The sequence below is a fragment of the Amborella trichopoda genome, chromosome 2 (assembly GCF_054954075.1).
Source record: "Amborella trichopoda isolate Santa Cruz 75 chromosome 2, AtrichopodaSantaCruz75HAP2 v2.0, whole genome shotgun sequence".
Lineage (NCBI taxonomy): Eukaryota > Viridiplantae > Streptophyta > Magnoliopsida > Amborellales > Amborellaceae > Amborella > Amborella trichopoda.
The window spans coordinates 67683408-67700879 of record NC_142337.1 but is presented as its reverse complement, the minus strand read 5'-3'; the positions used below and the strand labels follow the sequence as shown (position 1 = coordinate 67700879).

At 37.9% G+C, this 17472-nt stretch overlaps 1 protein-coding gene across 3 annotated transcripts; it reads left to right on the top strand.

Annotated features, from left to right (window-relative positions):
* The first annotated feature begins 873 nt into the window (after positions 1-873).
* LOC18430124 (ABC transporter B family member 11) lies at positions 874-16565 on the top strand. 3 transcript variants are annotated; one of them, XM_006840286.4, is made up of 11 exons: positions 874-1327; positions 4789-4843; positions 4978-5153; positions 6444-6665; positions 7589-7827; positions 8046-8571; positions 9394-9667; positions 10273-11171; positions 11679-11945; positions 12272-12535; positions 13455-16565. In XM_006840286.4, the coding sequence occupies exons 1-11, from the start codon at positions 1052-1054 to the stop codon at positions 14091-14093; spliced, it is 3837 nt and encodes a 1278-aa protein (XP_006840349.3). In that variant the 5' UTR covers positions 874-1051; the 3' UTR covers positions 14094-16565. The 3 variants fall into 3 exon arrangements, with proteins under 3 accessions (XP_006840349.3, XP_088715808.1, XP_088715809.1); XM_088859682.1 differs by lacking the exons at positions 12272-12535; positions 13455-16565 and having other exon boundaries at positions 11648-11734; XM_088859683.1 differs by lacking the exons at positions 10273-11171; positions 11679-11945; positions 12272-12535; positions 13455-16565 and adding an exon at positions 10147-10266.
* Positions 16566-17472: the final 907 nt, after the last annotated feature.

The window sequence follows — 17472 nt, the reverse complement described above, 5'->3', positions numbered from 1 at the left end:
AATTACTTCCTTGGGTAAAATCCAATCTAGAAGTAGTTTTAGGACCTCAAATTTTGGGGATGTAACCGTTTCAAGCCATATGCTATACTCAATTAAAAAATAATAATCTAGATTGTATTATCTATGGGCTTGAATAAAATAATGCCTCAAGATTGTATAGGAACCGTCCAATTTGAGTTTTGAAGGGTAAGATTTAAGTGCTAGAGGACTCAAAAGTCCAATTTTTTTTCTTTTGAATATGATCATCTAGTGATTTTTAGGTATTTCTCAATATTTTGAATAAAAAAGATTTTTTTTCAAGTTAGTCTTTAGCCCGAGGGAGTAATTGTATAATATGCTTCCGTGGGAGCATGCTATATGAGCTCAATGAGAAAATATTTGAGTTTGGTGTTTGTTAAACATGCATGTCCTGTGCTACCAATGCAGGAATTTACCGTATGTTTTTATTGGGGTTTTTGAATAACATATGAAGGCTACTGTTTGAAACAAAAACAATACAATAATGAGCATTATTGGTTAAAAATAATATGAAACTTACAAATTCATTTCTTTGTTTATGAAAGGTTGATCTCTGAGTGATACCCATGCTTAATTGATTCCTGGAAATGTGTAATAAACTACCTACGGTTTATTTATTTTTTATGGTTTTTATTTTACTTTATTTTATTTTTGGGGTTAGGTTGACTGAGATGGAGCATAGGACGTCTTAGTGTGGTCCTAATAGCCACCAATCGACAAGCCAAACCCTGGTTTCATGGAATTAAATATAGAAAAAATACAAAAATGATTCCAATTAAAATAATTACATGGGTCTAGCTAGGATATGTAAATGGGTTTAATGAGTTATTAAGGCTTAAGCACTTTCTGCAAAGAGCGTGAAGCTCTTGAGCATTGAGAAGCTGGCTTCAAAGTTTGGAAACCAGAAAGAGATTTCACAAAGTTGTGTGTGTGTGTGTGTGAGAGAGAGAGAGAGAGAGAGAGAGAGAGAGAGAGAGAGAGAGAGAGAGAGAGAGAGAGAGAGAGAGAGAGAGAGAGAGAGAGAGGAGCTTCGATGGTCGGGGCGACGGTATCGGACTCTGGCACAAGAGAGAATGCTGAAGCATGTGACAAGGAAGAAGGAGAAAAGGGTGTTACCCACAAGAGTGTCCCATATTACAAGCTGTTCTCATTTGCTGATACCACAGATATGGTCTTGATGGTGGTGGGATCAATTGCAGCTATTGGGAGCGGACTATCCATGCCTTCTGTAACCATAATATTTGGTAGGGTGATTAATTCATTTGGGCAGACCCAAGACATCAGTAAGGTGGTTCATGCAGTCTCAATGGTACACACCTTTTCCCTTTAGTTAAATTAGTAGTGAATTTTTAACATTCAAAAAGGGAAAAAAAAATAGAAGTAAATATTTCACAGTTACAAAAAAGGAAAAGAAAAAGGAAGTCGAATTCTATTCCTCTAATGAATTTAAGAAGGAAATGGCTTTAATTTTTGAGTTATTAAATGGAATGAATTTATCACAATTTGTCTAAAGATCTTGGATCTTGATTCTTGACCTTCCATGGCCATGGAGCTAGAGATATTAGAGGACAAGACTGGTATGAGACAGCAACAAGTGACCTGGCCCTGTGGGTACCTAACTGCTTGAGGTCTATATTGTAATATTAATATCCATTCTCCTGCTAAAAAAGATTGTGTTAAGTGTTCCTATATTTCTTAAGGGTGTGGTTTGTATAAGGCTGAGGCCCTAAACAATCAAAGTAAGGTGCACCTTCAAACATTGTCGAGAAATGATGTTTTAGAACTAGAAATCTTTGTGGTGGCCTGAAAATTTATTTTCATAATTAATTATAAAATTTAAAGCTTAAAAAATAGTGTAAATCGAGTATATATATGAATACTTTAAAATCTTGAAAATTGACGGTATAGGAAATGCATTAGAAGATGCACTATTTTCAATACTTGAAATCCATTTTGTCTCATTCCTATACATTTTGAGATTGAGATGATCGATTTGAGGATCTTTGCGCATCGGAAAAACCTTTTCTAATGAATTTTTAAAGTGAGTCTTTTTTTAATTGTTTAGGGCCTCACCCTTACATAAACTTTTTCCTTTATTCTATTTCTAAAGGAAGAGTGTGGTGAGTCAGCCGTCTCACCTGTAGGTGTAAGGCCCCCTTTCAAAACTAATCTTTAAGATGGGTTTTGGATCCCAAAATTTGGGATTTGTTAATATAAAAAAATCACGTTATTTATGGACTTAGAACTTTTATTTTTAAAATATAAAAAACATATTTTTAAAAATATGTTTTTCCACCGTCCATTTGAGATATAGTGGAAGCAAAATTTCTTACATCCATCTCTAAGATGGATGTCTGATGCATGAGGAGACACACATGTTTTGGTGCATGGGCTGCCTCACTAAAACTATGTTTGAATGGTTTTTTTTTCCTAATGTTTTCAGACAATGTTAAAAAATTGCCACTTTGAAGCTAGCTCCTTTGAATCGGAACAGATGTGGAACCAAACAATTATGGGCCTAAAAACCCCAAAATTGTTAAGAGTCTTCTATTTTTCATAGTTTTTCATATTAAAAATACCCTAATCTGACTCGGACACACCCAAGGCGGACTGGGAGACTTAGACTCAGGAACTTGGCGAGTTAGAGCCCAAGTCTGACTTTTTAAATGCTTCTTTCAAATAATCTAATTTTTAACCTTTTTAACGGTTATTTTCCTACTTACCTTCTTTCAAATAATCTATTTTTTAACCCTTTTAACGAATTTTTTTTTTTTTTTTGGGATAATTCTAGTGATTGGTTTTTAAGGGAGAAGAGCGCTAACATGGTCTCAAGGAGCAATACTATCTAGATAAATCTAGCCTACATCGTGCAATCAGTTTTTTAAAATTCGTTTTGGACCCATTTCAATTTGGATGGGAATAAGAACCATTTAAACTATTGATTAGTTTATTAAGGGGAAGACTTTGGGTTTCTTTTTTTTTGTTTTTAATAAAAAATAATCTACTAGCAGATGAAAGAAAAAAAAAAAATCGACAAAACTTATTGAATGTTGTTTTTTCCCAATAAAAAAAGCCAACATCACCTCCATATTTTCTGTCAAATCATTGAAAACCTAAAGCCGGATGATTTGTCTTTAATCTTGAAGTCAATTATTTATATTGTATTTTGTTCTCTGTGCATATGGGAACACAAATATTTCCGGTGTAGTATACAATAAAATTATTTGCCTTCTCTACAAGAGCGATACAAACATATATAATTGTCATATAGAAAATCCAGTTGCGCTAGGTGTGCCTTTGATAGGGCGGAGAACGGGTTGGATCGGTTCTAGATCCATTGGGATTTGGATCCGGATATAAAAGTATACATGGGTTATGCATCCAGACTCGATTGAATCCAAAACATTATTTTATGTGTTATTTTATATTTATAAATTAATATAAATTAGTATACTATATATATAGTAGTATTTTAATAATTGGGTCGAATCCACTTATACCCTGATCCGATCCCAATTACTATTAGATCGGATCTGACCCATCAGATCCAAACCTTGGATCCATGCCGAGATCTAATAGGATCCGAGATTCAGGCTTTGGATCCAAATCGGGTAAATTGCCTTCCCTAACCATTGATCACACCCAAATTATAAAACTTTTTTTTTAAATTTTGTGGAGAAAATTTCCAATTCCCATTATAGTATACCATCCCTGTATTTTATGTACATGTGTATGCATGCATTAAAAGTGCATATGCACATCTAATCCTTTTTTGGTGTTCGGTGGAGGGATGACTTATCTGTCCTTTATGGCGACCATTTATAGTTCTAGTTACGCAAGGAATCGGGCCAGGATTGATTGGATGTGTCACAATTCAAGATTTTTTTTTTTTTTTTTGGAACTTTGAGTTTATTGAATGACACTCTTATAATCATCCTATTTGAAAATTAATGGACAAGGACATCCACATAAATGGACAAGGACATCCCCATATCGTATATTTTTGGACCATCATGTAATAATAGTCAAATAATACGGTATGAATGTAATTTTCCCAAAAAATTTAAGGTAAGTAGATAAATCACTTTTATAAGCTTTTTATACCAAAGGTCAAACAATCTTGTTATATATTTGGAAAAGTTTCTATATTTCTCCTAATGTATGGAAGATATATACTCTCCCATCCGTTGTATAGGGGAATTATATAACTTTTATGTAATAGGAAAAATATAAAAAACTTACACTATAAATTTTACATTAAATATTAGGAAAATTTATAACGAGATCATTGATCTTTCGTACAAGGCGGTCACATTAATCTTGACCATAAATATGAAATTAGGTAATTGCATTTATTTTATTGATCAAGCTGAAAGTTCAATTTTTTTTTTAAAAAAAAAACTTTGTAATACACCCAAACTATGAACATGACTCTAAATAATTGTGATATGCCCGTACCAAAAGTAAATGGCGCTCTCATCAATGGTCGATTTGGTAGTATTGTTTAGCCATTCAAATGGGCTCATATATAACTAGTGCGAGGTAACGGTTATGTATGTCTCTCTCTCCTAGCAGTCCCGCCCAACACCTCACTCTGTGCCTCCAATTCGTGAGAGAGATGAAAACATTTGTCTCGTTTCTGTTTCACTCTCTATAGGAGTAGCGGTTTATCTGTTTCATTCAAATTTCGTCTATTGTTCATGGAGAGAGAGAAAAAAAGATGGCATTTTGTTCCAATTTTCATAGTTGGGTTGGTGTTTATGACCATAGGTGGCTCTGGACTTTGTTTATTTGGCCATTGGATCTTTTGTCGCAGCACTTCTTCGTGAGTTCACAGCCCTCTTAGTTCTTCAGTCTTTCCATTCTGTGTTGATTTAATGCCTCATATTCTCTCTCATAGATTCTTAGAGTGAGAAACAGGTGAGGTTTATTTCTCTCTCTTAATTTTTGTTGTTGCAGAGGTTTCTTGCTGGATGATTGCTGGAGAAAGGCAGGCTGCAAGAATAAGGAGCTTGTACTTGAGAACCATATTGAGGCAGGATATGGTTTTCTTTGATATGGAGACTTCAACAGGGGAAGTGATTTCAAGGATATCTGGTGATACCTCTCTCATTCAAGATGCCATGAGTGAGAAGGTATGCTGGTCCCTCTAAAGAGAGAGTGAGAGACAGAAAAAGAGAGATTACATATTGTTCTAAACTCCTTTGACAAGTTACATAATTTATATTTTAAGGATGTACAGCATTGTCTACTCCTCATTCACTCTCTCTAGAAATTTGAATAGTTCTAATGCCAGATATCTTAACCTATGGCGTATGAACTACTGAATTTGCATGGCTGCAAATCTTATTCAAAAGTGGAGATTTTGCAATGTGAAAATGGCTCCTTTGAGGAAACAATTGCATCAAGATCAAATCCCCCAATAATTTAAATTATATGCTTCGCTTTCAGTAGTGACATGCCTATATTCATCGGTTTTTTCACTCATCGCATCTCGGCATCTTGATCAGAAATTGACATTAACTAAAAAAGTAAAACTTATATGCCTGTATAAGTTAGATGGTCCTTCATATTTCCAATAGTATGTGATGAATTGCTCCTTAAAAATCCACTTTAATGGATTTGTATGTTATCATATTTCACAATTGACAAGTTGTTCTTGTCTATGCTAATGCAAAAACTAAATCTGAAATTTTACTGAAATCCCCTTCTTGTGGTGTTTCATGTCTATTCGGCATTTACTCTCATTAATCTTTTCCCTGATTGATGCGAGCATGATATTGTGATTTCTGATCTATGTTATACTTCATGATAAAGCAGATCAAAATTTTAATTGGTGTATCATAATTCCTAAATACATGCTCAATCCGGATTGTTCATGCAACTCATGGACGAAAAATACACCATAATGGAGAAAATATGGAAGGTCACTTTCCAAATGCGGGGTTTAGACATTCAGGGATTTTTTGCTAAGAAGTGGTCATTCTGGTTAATCTGTTCCATTAACTGATGGGCGGCAATGGTGAGGGTTGGACTTACTTCTCAGTTCACACACTCTCTTTATCACCATCCATCATTTCATGGATACAATATGAATTTTTGCAGTCTTTTAAAACTCAGTGAATCCAATTGAGCTCGCCAGTTCAGTCATGCCTGTTCTGGATGACCCTGATCCACCCAATTGTGATACCAGTCTTGACAGTGTCCTGCTGAGTTCCGAGTTTATCTGTGTCTTCAGAAAAAGGAATGAGATTCTGGTCCAAGCCTTGACCAGTGAAACTCGGGAGTCGATGTGCTGACTCAGACCAGCCCCTGCTGGTTTATGTTTTTAAATACCTGTTTGCACTCCATTGGTCTATATGACATGCTTTCCCAAAAATGGATTCAGTATGCTTACATACCCTTCCTGTTTTTTGTTTTCTAAGGTGGGCAAGTTCATCCAACTGGTTTCCACATTCATAGGAGGCTTTGCAGTAGCATTTTTCCAAGGATGGCTTTTAGCCCTTGTGATGTTATCTTCTTTTCCTCCTATAGCTGTTTGCGGGGCGGCAATGGCAGTTACCATATCTAAAATGTCGACGCGTGGACAAGCAGCTTACAATGAGGCTGGGATTGTAGTGGAGCAGACAATTAGCTCAATCAAAACTGTATGTAACATTTACTTGTACGTGATAGAGTTTCAAATTTATAGAGCTTGGCACCTCTTCCCAATTGTATTTACAATCCGAAAAATGATTGTAATCCCTTTTTCTCGAATATGTCCTGATAATACTTCATATTAAAATGCCAGATATATCCTGTCCGAAGTAGTCAATAACTTTATGGCTTGAAAATTGCATGGGAATTGTCATCTTTTTTTTTTTGCTTGATGTTATACATAGAAGTTGAAGTACAACTTATTTTTTTAAAAAAGCTTCACTAGTGATACTCAATGAGAGAGCAGATCTGCTTCTAAAATCAGTGTCCATCTTCACTTTCTCATGATGCATTTATATGTGCTCTATGATGGCAAGCCTAATCCAGTATTATGCATCGGTGATAGTGTATTCTTTGTAACCAAATCATATGGTGCACATGTTGTATCTACATTGCGGTGCAAATGGATAACAGCCAAGCAAGGAAAACCGAGTAAACAGGGCATCCTTCCTATTCAACCCAAATATATAAAAGTTAAATTTTCCTCCTTCTCCTATTATATATATGGTCCTGAATATAATGTATGACACTGCATGTCCATGGCTGTAAAATGCTGATTATATAGGCTTGGGACTCTAATTGGCCATGAAACATGTAATATAAACAAGAAGGCACATATGCATTCTATCTAACTGTGTGACACAAGACTTATGGGCCTGAAATAAGGTCCTTGACTAGTACGTATGTTCTCAACACTCCATCTCTAGCAAGGGAATCAGCTAACTTGCCAATCTCTCTCCAAGTGTGTCAAAATCTGGCTTTTAGAAACTCTGTAATCACCAAGACATCTCTACAAATTGTCGAGTCAGAAACATCATCCTTGATACCTGTTGATTTTTCTTTATTTGTTTTGAAATAGAGGTAATTTATTCAGGTAGCATCATTTACTGGGGAGAAGCAAGCAGTAGCAAAATATAACAAGTCACTAAGGAAGGCTTACATGTCTACTGTTCAAGAAGGTTCAGTTGCAGGAGCAGGATTTGGTGCCCTTCTGTTCTTCTTCTTTGGCAGTTACGCCTTGGCTTTATGGTTTGGATGCAAGTTGATATTGGAGAAAGGGTATACGGGTGGCCAAATCTTCAATGTTATAATGGCAATCTTGACTGGAGGATTGTGAGTTCAATCACTTCATGGTGAAAATTTTTCCATTTTAGTTGCAAATCATAGTAAGAAGGGTTTTTAAAACTGCTGGTGCATATTTTAATAGAATATGCCTTAGAAGATGTGTCGGTAAATGTTTCAAGAACATTTGAAACTTCAAATATTGCATTTGTGCATGAGATTTGCAGCCCATTTATCTCTTCAATTTGTCATATTTTATGGGAGTGCAGGTCGCTAGGCCAGGCATCCCCATGCATGGCTGCATTTGCAGCTGGGCAAGCTGCAGCATCCAAAATGCTTGAGACTATAAAAAGAAAGCCAGTAATTGATGCATATGATACAAGTGGCACTAAACTAGAGAATGTCAAGGGGGATATAGAGTTTCGGGATGTGCATTTCTGCTACCCGGCAAGACCAGATGTGCCTATATTTGCTGGATTTTCACTTTGCATACCAAGTGGACGTACAGTGGCACTAGTTGGAGAAAGTGGGAGTGGGAAATCAACAATAATAAGCTTGATTGAGAGGTTCTATGACCCAGATGCTGGTGAAGTGCTTGTTGATGGTGTCAACCTGAAGCATCTGCAGTTGAGATGGATTAGAGAAAAGATTGGGCTAGTAAGCCAGGAACCAGTTCTTTTTGCTTCTAGCATAAGAGAAAATATTGCTTATGGGAAGGATGGTGCAACTACTGAAGAAATAATGTCTGCAATCGAGCTTGCCAATGCTTCCAAATTCATCGAAAACATGCCTCAGGTATATTTCTTCTATAATCTTCTATCTGGGTTTCTAAGTTAACTTATAAGTCTATGTTTCCTGGTAAAGAATTAAATTTCTTCTGCATATACAATAATTATGTGTATGTACATGTATTATTTTGAACATGCATTAAAACTAACAAAGAAATATTTTCCTGTGTAAATTTCCTACATTAAAACTAACAAAGAAATATTTTCCTGTGTAAATTTCCTACATTAAAACTAACAAAGAAATATTTTTCTGTGTAAATTTCCTATAAGTAAATCTGGCCTCAGACATCTAATTGAATTCATAAATATGTTGTTGATAAAAGGAAATTTTTTTATGGATACAACCAATGTTGTTTATCCAGAAAATGGCGGGGTTTACTCAAGAGAGTATATAACGTACTGCATGTAACATACTCCAAGCAGTCTCCCTTGTCCAATGATGGGCAATACAGACAAACCACTACTTTCCCCATATTCAACAAATTATTTTTCTCTCATCGTTCTTCTTTTTTTTTGGCAGTTCTCATTTTTGAGGCATGCATAGGTCATCCAAACATCTGGTCCTTTCAGACTTCCCATTTAACATAGAATATAGAATTTCAGACTTCTGATAAAGAAGGGTGAGGACTTTTAACTTTCCCTTAACCGTCCCAAGCCCGGATAAAGGGGATGGGTTGTGTTAGGTAGGCAGCCAACATAAAACTTCACTAAAATGTCTCATGAATTTGGAATTGACGGACCAGGATTCATGTAGCCGGCCCCAATTAGTTGGGAAAAGGCATTGACGATGATGTGACTTCTGATAAAGAATGGTATGGTCTATTTGTAGGGACTTGATACAATGGTTGGAGAGCGTGGGACCCAGTTATCAGGTGGTCAAAAGCAAAGAGTTGCAATTGCAAGGGCAATTCTAAAAAATCCAAGAATTTTGCTGCTTGATGAAGCCACCAGTGCCCTTGATGCGGAGTCAGAGCGTTTGGTGCAGGAGGCACTTGATCGAATCATGGTCGATTGCACGACAGTGGTCATTGCCCATCGCCTTGCCACAGTGAAGAACTCTGATACCATTGTTGTGCTTAACCGAGGATTGATCATAGAAAAAGGTGAGAGTTACCTTTTTTGTTCATTTCTATTTCTCTCTCTCTCTCTCTCTCTTTCTCTGTCTCTCTCTCTCTCTCTCTCGATGTGTGAAATTTGATGATCCATAAAATATTGCACACTTTTTTTTTTTTCTCTTTTGGAGACTAATCCTCATTTCCACTGAATAGTGCTATCTGTTTTTAATATTTGAGTATCTTAGGTAAACTAGGAAAGTAGACAAAAGGTATTTGGACCATCCAAATGAGCTTCATGAGTTAGATGTATCTGAAAGAGGCCTAAACCAAAGTTTGAATTCTTGGGCATTCGAAATGTTTCTTTTCTCGCTAAGTAACGTGGAACTGTTTCAACTTTCAACCACTAGCAAACCAAATTTTAGGTACAGGACAGGGCTCAACCAAATTCCTTTTTACGTTGTATTTCATGGTATTTTAAAGACTTATCCAAGGGCAGAATAATCATTTCAAACATTTAAATACTCCAGGCATTGTCCTTATATTTCAAGCTTTTGGACTATGCTGGCGTCCAGGCGCTGCCCTGATATTCTTCCTACCATGTAATAAGAGCCATGCAGAGAGCTCTAATTCTTGAAGTGTTGCTGAATTGCTAGGTTCCCATTCAGACTTGCTCAAGAACCAAAATGGAGCCTATAGCCAACTCCTCCACCTTCAAGAACTCAACCAAGTTAAACAAGAGGAACAACAGTATACAGAAGAATCCTACGAAAAGCCAGACATAATATCTGAAGCCTCTCAGCCTCCAAGCCAGAGGTTTTCTTTGAGCAAAAGGCTATCTTTTCGGCTATCCATGACTCAAAGGTTCTCTTTCCAACGATCATCAAGCAGCTCCCGGTCCTTTACACCCCTCGACTTCCAAGAGACAACACTACCGAAGTCCGCCACCACCTTCCAGGAATGTGGTGATCCCCAACCTAACGTCTCATTGGCCCGGCTAGCTCACCTCAACAAGCCCGAGTTCCCCGTGCTATTTCTTGGTGCAGTTGCAGCTGGTATCCATGGTCTCATACTTCCAGTTTTTGGGCTTCTCTTATCAAGCATTCTCCGAGCTTTCTTTGAACCCCCTCAAAATCTCAAGAAGGAAGCCTCCTCTTGGTCTCTAATGTTTCTTTTCCTTGGTGTTGGGTCTTTCGTAGTGAGCCCAGTGCATAGGTATTTCTTTGCGGTGGCTGGTGGGAAGTTGATAAGGCGGGTTCGGGCTATGGCTTTTGAGGCTGTGGTGAGACAAGAGATGGGGTGGTTTGATGAGGTCGGAAACACGAGTGCGGAAGTTGCTGCGAGGCTTGAGGCGGATGCGGCAGGCGTGAGGTCCCTGGTGGGCGAGGCACTCGGGCTTGCCGTGCAGAATGTGGCCACAGCAGTTGGCGGGGTAGTGATTGCATTTTCGGCCTGTTGGCAGCTAGCTCTCCTAATCCTGGCTTTGTCGCCTTTGGTGGGACTTGAGGGGTGGACACAGATGAGGTCTATGAAGGGCTTTAGTGCTGATGCCAAGGTACAAATACTCTCCTATATCCATCTATCTCTACAGAATTCTCTAGGGGTTATTCTATGAGACACCATTCTAATGGTGAACTTAGAATGGTATGCTTCAAATATTTGACAAGAAATATTGTTGCCTCCTTTATAAGCATTTGTGCATAAGAGCATTTTCTGTCATTTGTCAAGGGAAATGTTTAAATAATTATATACAGCTCTGCATTTACCATGTAAATTACACGGAATGAATAAAGAGATATGCCATGATTTTGGATTTTCCTTGGAATATGACAAAAATGTCCCTACCAATTAAATCTTTGCAACATATATAAGGACATTTCTTGTCAAAATTTTAGGAGTACTATATTCTAAATTCAACATTGGAGAAGTGCATGGTAGAATAACCTTGATACATTGCCAGTTTACCACCTATTGATGCATGCCTCTGATGGAGCACTGTGTTTTGAGAGATACAATTGCCTACTTGTTCAGCCTAAACATGGAATCTGGTCTCTGGGTCCAGGCTAAGTATGAAGAAGCGAGCCGAGTGGCAAGTGATGCTGTTGGTAGCATAAGAACGGTTGCTTCGTTCTGTGCTGAAGAGAAGGTGATGGATCTATTCACAAAGGCATGTGAAGGTCCTGTGAAGGCCGGTGTTAAGCAAGGGGTGATAAGTGGCATCAGTTTTGGAACTTCACTCTTTCTATTGTATTGCATGTATGCAGTCAGTTTCTATGTTGGAGCTCATCTCGTTGAGGATTCAAAGACGACATTTGGGAAGGTTTTCAAGGTATGTTTCACATCCTACTCTTCCTCTTCGGATGTTTTCTAAACCGCTCAAGCTCCAGAAACTGCAGTGACTTCTCCTACTTGAATAAGATTTTCAAAAACTTCTACAGAACATCTATAAAAATAAGAGAAAAGATCTTCTGTGAAAGGCCCAATGCGCAGTGAATGCCACTTGAACTTGGTCTCCAAAATCATTCAAAATTAAGAGTAGTTTCCTCTCATAAAGAAGTCTGTAAACTCTCTCAAAGTCGCTCTTTGTGTGCTCCAAGGCCATTTTCTTCTACGTTTTTGCTTGAATCAAAACAATGTCGATTCTGCATGTTTCAGGTTTTCTTTGTGCTTACCATGTCGGCTGTTGGGTTGTCCCAATCAAGCTCCTGGGCACCAGAAGCTTCCAAGGCGAAGGCTTCTGCTGCTTCCATTTTTGCAATTCTCGACCGAAAGTCAAAGATAGATTCTAGCGATGACTCTGGCACAACACTGCCTGTTGTCAAGGGAGATATTGAGTTTAATCATGTTAGCTTCAAGTACCCATCAAGACCCAATGTTCAAATCTTCACAGACCTGTGCTTAACTATCGAGTCTGGTAAGGTAAGAATAGACAGTCTTCACACCTACATTGCGGTTTATCAGCAGATTCTATTTGTGAAAAATCATAACTATGATTAGTTTTCACGTGTTTTCACATGGTTCTAAAAATTTCAAACTTCTATTTTCCAACAAGAGAAGAATGTGCAGATGTCTTGCTGAATATAACCTGAGAAGAGATGTTAGCTTATGCTCACAAATAATGTCAAGATGCCACCTTTTGATTTTTGTACTTATGCAATTGTGCAATGTTCTTTCTTTTATTCTACACACAGGCACATGCATGCATACATACACCCACAGTCACATACAAGCATCCAGTTTTCCATGCATGAAATATATTCAATTATGGCATGCCATGGCATCATATATCCCTATCCTTGTTTTGTGCAAGAAAAAAAAAAAAAAGGAGTTACTCTCTCCCTGTGAAAGCATGTCGCCATCAAGTTTGGTGCTGGTGCTACTTGGAGGTGTTACATGGAGAGGGACAGTGCTTCTCCAAAGTGTCTAGTGCTTCGGACTAAAAGTTGATAATGGCTAGACATGTTGTTTGACTATTATTTATAACAAAAATTTATATTTTGGTATATTTAGTGTAGTTTTCATTTCTATTGCATGTAAGATGGCTGGATGAAGGCCAATGCTTGAGTTTGAAATTTGCTATTAGCCTTTTAACCATTTTTAGTTATTTCTTATATAACCATGTGTTATCAACATATCAACATGCAATATCAAGTGTAGACGACTTATTTTTTTACCTATGTTGAGAGGGAGAGGGAGAGAAAAGGTGTGATTGACACCAGCAAAGGAGTGGAGTGTTGTGGTAGCACTAATTAGCACAACAATGTTGGTATGGGTGTGTGAGAGAGAGAAGCATGCAGTTTGTCTTCTATGACTTATGATGTGTTTCTCCTCTCCACAGACAGTCGCCATTGTAGGAGAAAGCGGCAGCGGGAAATCAACCATCATCTCACTTCTTGAGAGGTTCTATGACCCCAACTCGGGCTGCATCCTCCTCGACCACACCAACATCCAACAACTTAACCTCCAGTGGCTCCGACAACAAATGGGTCTCGTGAGCCAAGAACCCGTCCTATTCAATGACACGATCCGAGCCAACATCGCATACGGCAAGGATGGCGAGGCCTCTGAAGTGCAACTGGTTGCGGCCTCCGAAGCTGCCAATGCCCACACCTTCATATCAAGTCTCCCCGAAGGCTACGACACTCGGGTGGGTGAGAGGGGAGCTCAGCTCTCAGGTGGGCAAAAGCAAAGGGTGGCCATTGCAAGAGCCATACTTAGGGACCCAAGGGTCTTGCTCTTGGATGAGGCCACTAGTGCTCTTGATGTGGAGGCCGAGAAGGTAGTCCAGCAGGCTCTTGATCGGGTCATGGTCGGGCGCACCACTATCGTTGTGGCCCATCGATTGTCTACAATCAAGGGTGCGGATTCGATTGTTGTGTTGAGGGATGGTGTGGTTGCTGAGAAGGGGAGGCATGAGGAGTTGAAAGGGGTGCAAGGTGGGGCTTATGCCTCCTTGGTTGCGCTTCATGTGACCTAGGGTGCACAGTTGTTGCAACCCTCGTGGTTATTCTTGGCTATGAAGTATGAACCGGGGTGGTTTGAAATTTTCACGAGGCAGGTGAAATCGACGATTTGTTTTGGGTGAAATTTACTTCCTATGCCCAAATTTATAGGTGAAGCCCAAAGATTTTATGCTCCTCTGATTAATTGTTCACTTAAACCAAGTAATTTTAAAACCTCAACTTACTTAAAAGGAAAAAGATTATATAATGTTGCAACCTTAAAATGTAGAATTAAGGATGTACCTAAAAAATCTATCGAAAAAGGTTGTTTTTATGTTAAAAAACCGATAATCTAGACATCGAGATGTATGAATATGAAAAAAGAAATGGTTTTGCATCCTAGAAATAGTGCATCTTGCAACATTTATCTAGACCGTCCATTTTCAAGATTTTCATATGTTAATAGATCTACTTGAATTTAACTATTTTTGGAGTTTAAATTTTTATAATTGGATATGAAAATAGATTTCCAGATAATCCTAATAATTTTTTATACCAAAATTACATGTTATGATGAAATTTAGAGATGCGCATTGAATGGATTGTTTAAGGTTGCAACCTTATAGAAACCACACCCTTACTTAAACCAGGAAATTTTAAAGAGAGCATATAATGAGACTATTTACCTCTCATACAAGGTGGTCGCAACTAATCTTGACCATTGGATATGAAATTGGGTGGCTGTATTTATTTCATTGACCAATCTCAAAGTTCAAAAGAAAATTTCTCAAACTTTATGACACACCCAAGCTATCAAATTTTACATCGGATTGTTATAAGTAATTGTGACCTCCCTGTACCAAAGTCATTATATACAATCCCAATTTTAAAACCTCAAATTTTTGAAATATAACTTCTTAAAACTATAGACTAACTTTATGCATTTGGCAAAAAAATAATGCCTCAAGTTCGAAAAAAGGCGGTCCAATTTTATGAGGACGAGACCTATGTGTTAGAAAATTTAAAAATCATTTTATTATGACCCACAAATTTTTTTTTTCAACTAATTAGGGTCAGCTATACGAATCCTAGGTCGTCATTCTACTCTACTAAGGGTCATATTTTCAGTGAGGCCATAAATCTCCATATCTTTTCTCACCACTTCAAAAACCAAAATTTACATTCTGAAAATAATCATACGATGATTCCCAAAATTTTCTATAAAAAAAAATCCTCCCAAATAATTCTTCTGACCGAGGGAATAGATGATTTTAAAGTGAATTATAAAATTTGAAACAAAAATGGATTTATGGTTGCCTCTCCTCGGCATATTTCTCTATTCTTATTGATGGTTGCCCCAAAGGTTTTTTTAACTCCTGAAGGGGACTCCATCAGGGGGACCCATTGTCGTATTTTTTATTCACCATTTATGCGGAGTGTTTCAGCTTGATGATATCTAATGTGGTAAATAGGGACAATTTTGTGGGATTCCAGATGGGGCAGGATGGTCCTTCTATTTCTCACATACGGTATGCAGATGATACACTAATCTTTTCAGAGGCCAAGAATGAGTATATTGAATATATTGGCAGATTTCTGAGGTGTTGCAAGGTGGCGGTGGGGTTAAAAGTAAATATTGCAAAAACTTATATAGTGGGGGGTTAATTGCAGCAGTGAACTAACAGAAGAATTTCCTTGAATACTTGGATGCAAAGTGGACAAATTCCTCATAATTTATCTGGGGCTTCTTATTTCTGATTCCAGGTTTCCTATTTCAGTTTGTGATAGAGTGATTCAAAGAGCTCAAACTAAATTGGATTTATGGAAGCCAAAGTTTTTGTCGCTTGTGGGATATGTGACATTTGTTAAATCATGCTTGGCAAACCTATCCATTTATCAAATGTCTCTCCTGAAAATGCATTTGAGGAGAATAAGAAATAGCATTTGTTAAGATGGGATAGAGTATGTACCCCTAAATGTGAAGGAGGTCTTGGTATTTGAAGAGTGACATTGATGAATGAGGCCTTGCTGACAAAATGGTGGTGGCACAGTTTGTTGTTTAAGGATTAGCTCTGGTGTAAGATTCTAACTGCTAAATACGGTGTTGATAGGTTTGGAGTGTGGATTCGAGGTGGTAGAAGAAGTGCATTCAGATCTGTATTTTGGAAGGATATTGTTATGTTCAAAGCCTATCTCCATAGAGATATTAGGTTGTGTGTGGGGAATGGCACTCAAGTCACGTTTTGGCTTTATAAGTGGTTAGGGGATTGCCCTTTGAAGAGTTCCTTCCATGAATTATTTTCCCTTAATTGTTCGCAAATGCCTCTTCCCCGAATGCTCTGATATGTTGAACCTATCAGGTTGTTGGAGAGTAGATGGTGTGGGATATCCAGTTTCCTTATAATTGAGTTAATGACCAGTTTGTGGCACAGGTTTCGAACTTGTTTGTACAGCTACATGAGGTGGTACTGATCTAATAATACTGATGTTGAGGTGATTTGGGAGCATAGTAAGAATGATATTTTTTCGATTAAAGCCATGTATTCTCTTTTGTTCCATGATCGCCACAGATGGTCGTTGCCTCAAATTTCCCAAATTTGGAAATGACCCATTCCTCATAAGGTCTAATGTTTTATTTGGTTGACTTGGCAAAATAAGGTTCTTACTGGGCAAAATAAGGTTCTTAATGTTGATAATCTCATTAAAAGGGGAAAGGATTGCCACAGATGGTCGTTGCCTCAAATTTCCTAAATTTGGAAATGGCCCATTCCTCATAAGGTCTAATGTTTTATTTGGTTGGCTTGGCAAAATAAGGTTTTTAATGTTGATAATCTCGTTAAAAGGGGAAAGGTCTTGCCCAGTGTTTGCCTGATATGTAAAGAGGATGGGTAGTCGATTTCGCACTTGCTTATTCATTGTTGATATGCAACGTACATATGGTATTACTTCTTTGGGATGTTAGGCTTCAGTACGGCTCTTCCTCAAAGTGTTTTGGGTATCATTTCTCAGTTAGTATTTTTGGCTTTACCAAAATTGGGGGCAAGGATTTGGCAAATTGTTAAAGGAGCAGTGTGCTGGGGGTTATGGAAAGAATGAAATAGACGTACTTTTGAAGGAATTGGTCTTTCCTGTAAAGGCCTAATCCAGCGTATTATTCATACGATATGGTGCTGGTTGTCAGTCACTGAGGATGGGAGAGGTGTTAGTGAGATCGATGTGCGGCTTAATCTAGCCTATTTGGTGGTCTCCAAGAGTGTTAAGACCAGACCAGTCGGTAAATGAATCCCCCCAGTACAAGGTTGGCTAAAGTTAAACTTTGATGGCAACTCCCTCGGTAATCCGAGAAATGCAGGGATAGGAGGTGTGGTACGTGATTGGACTGAATCAATTGTTTTTGCTTATGCAAGACCTATA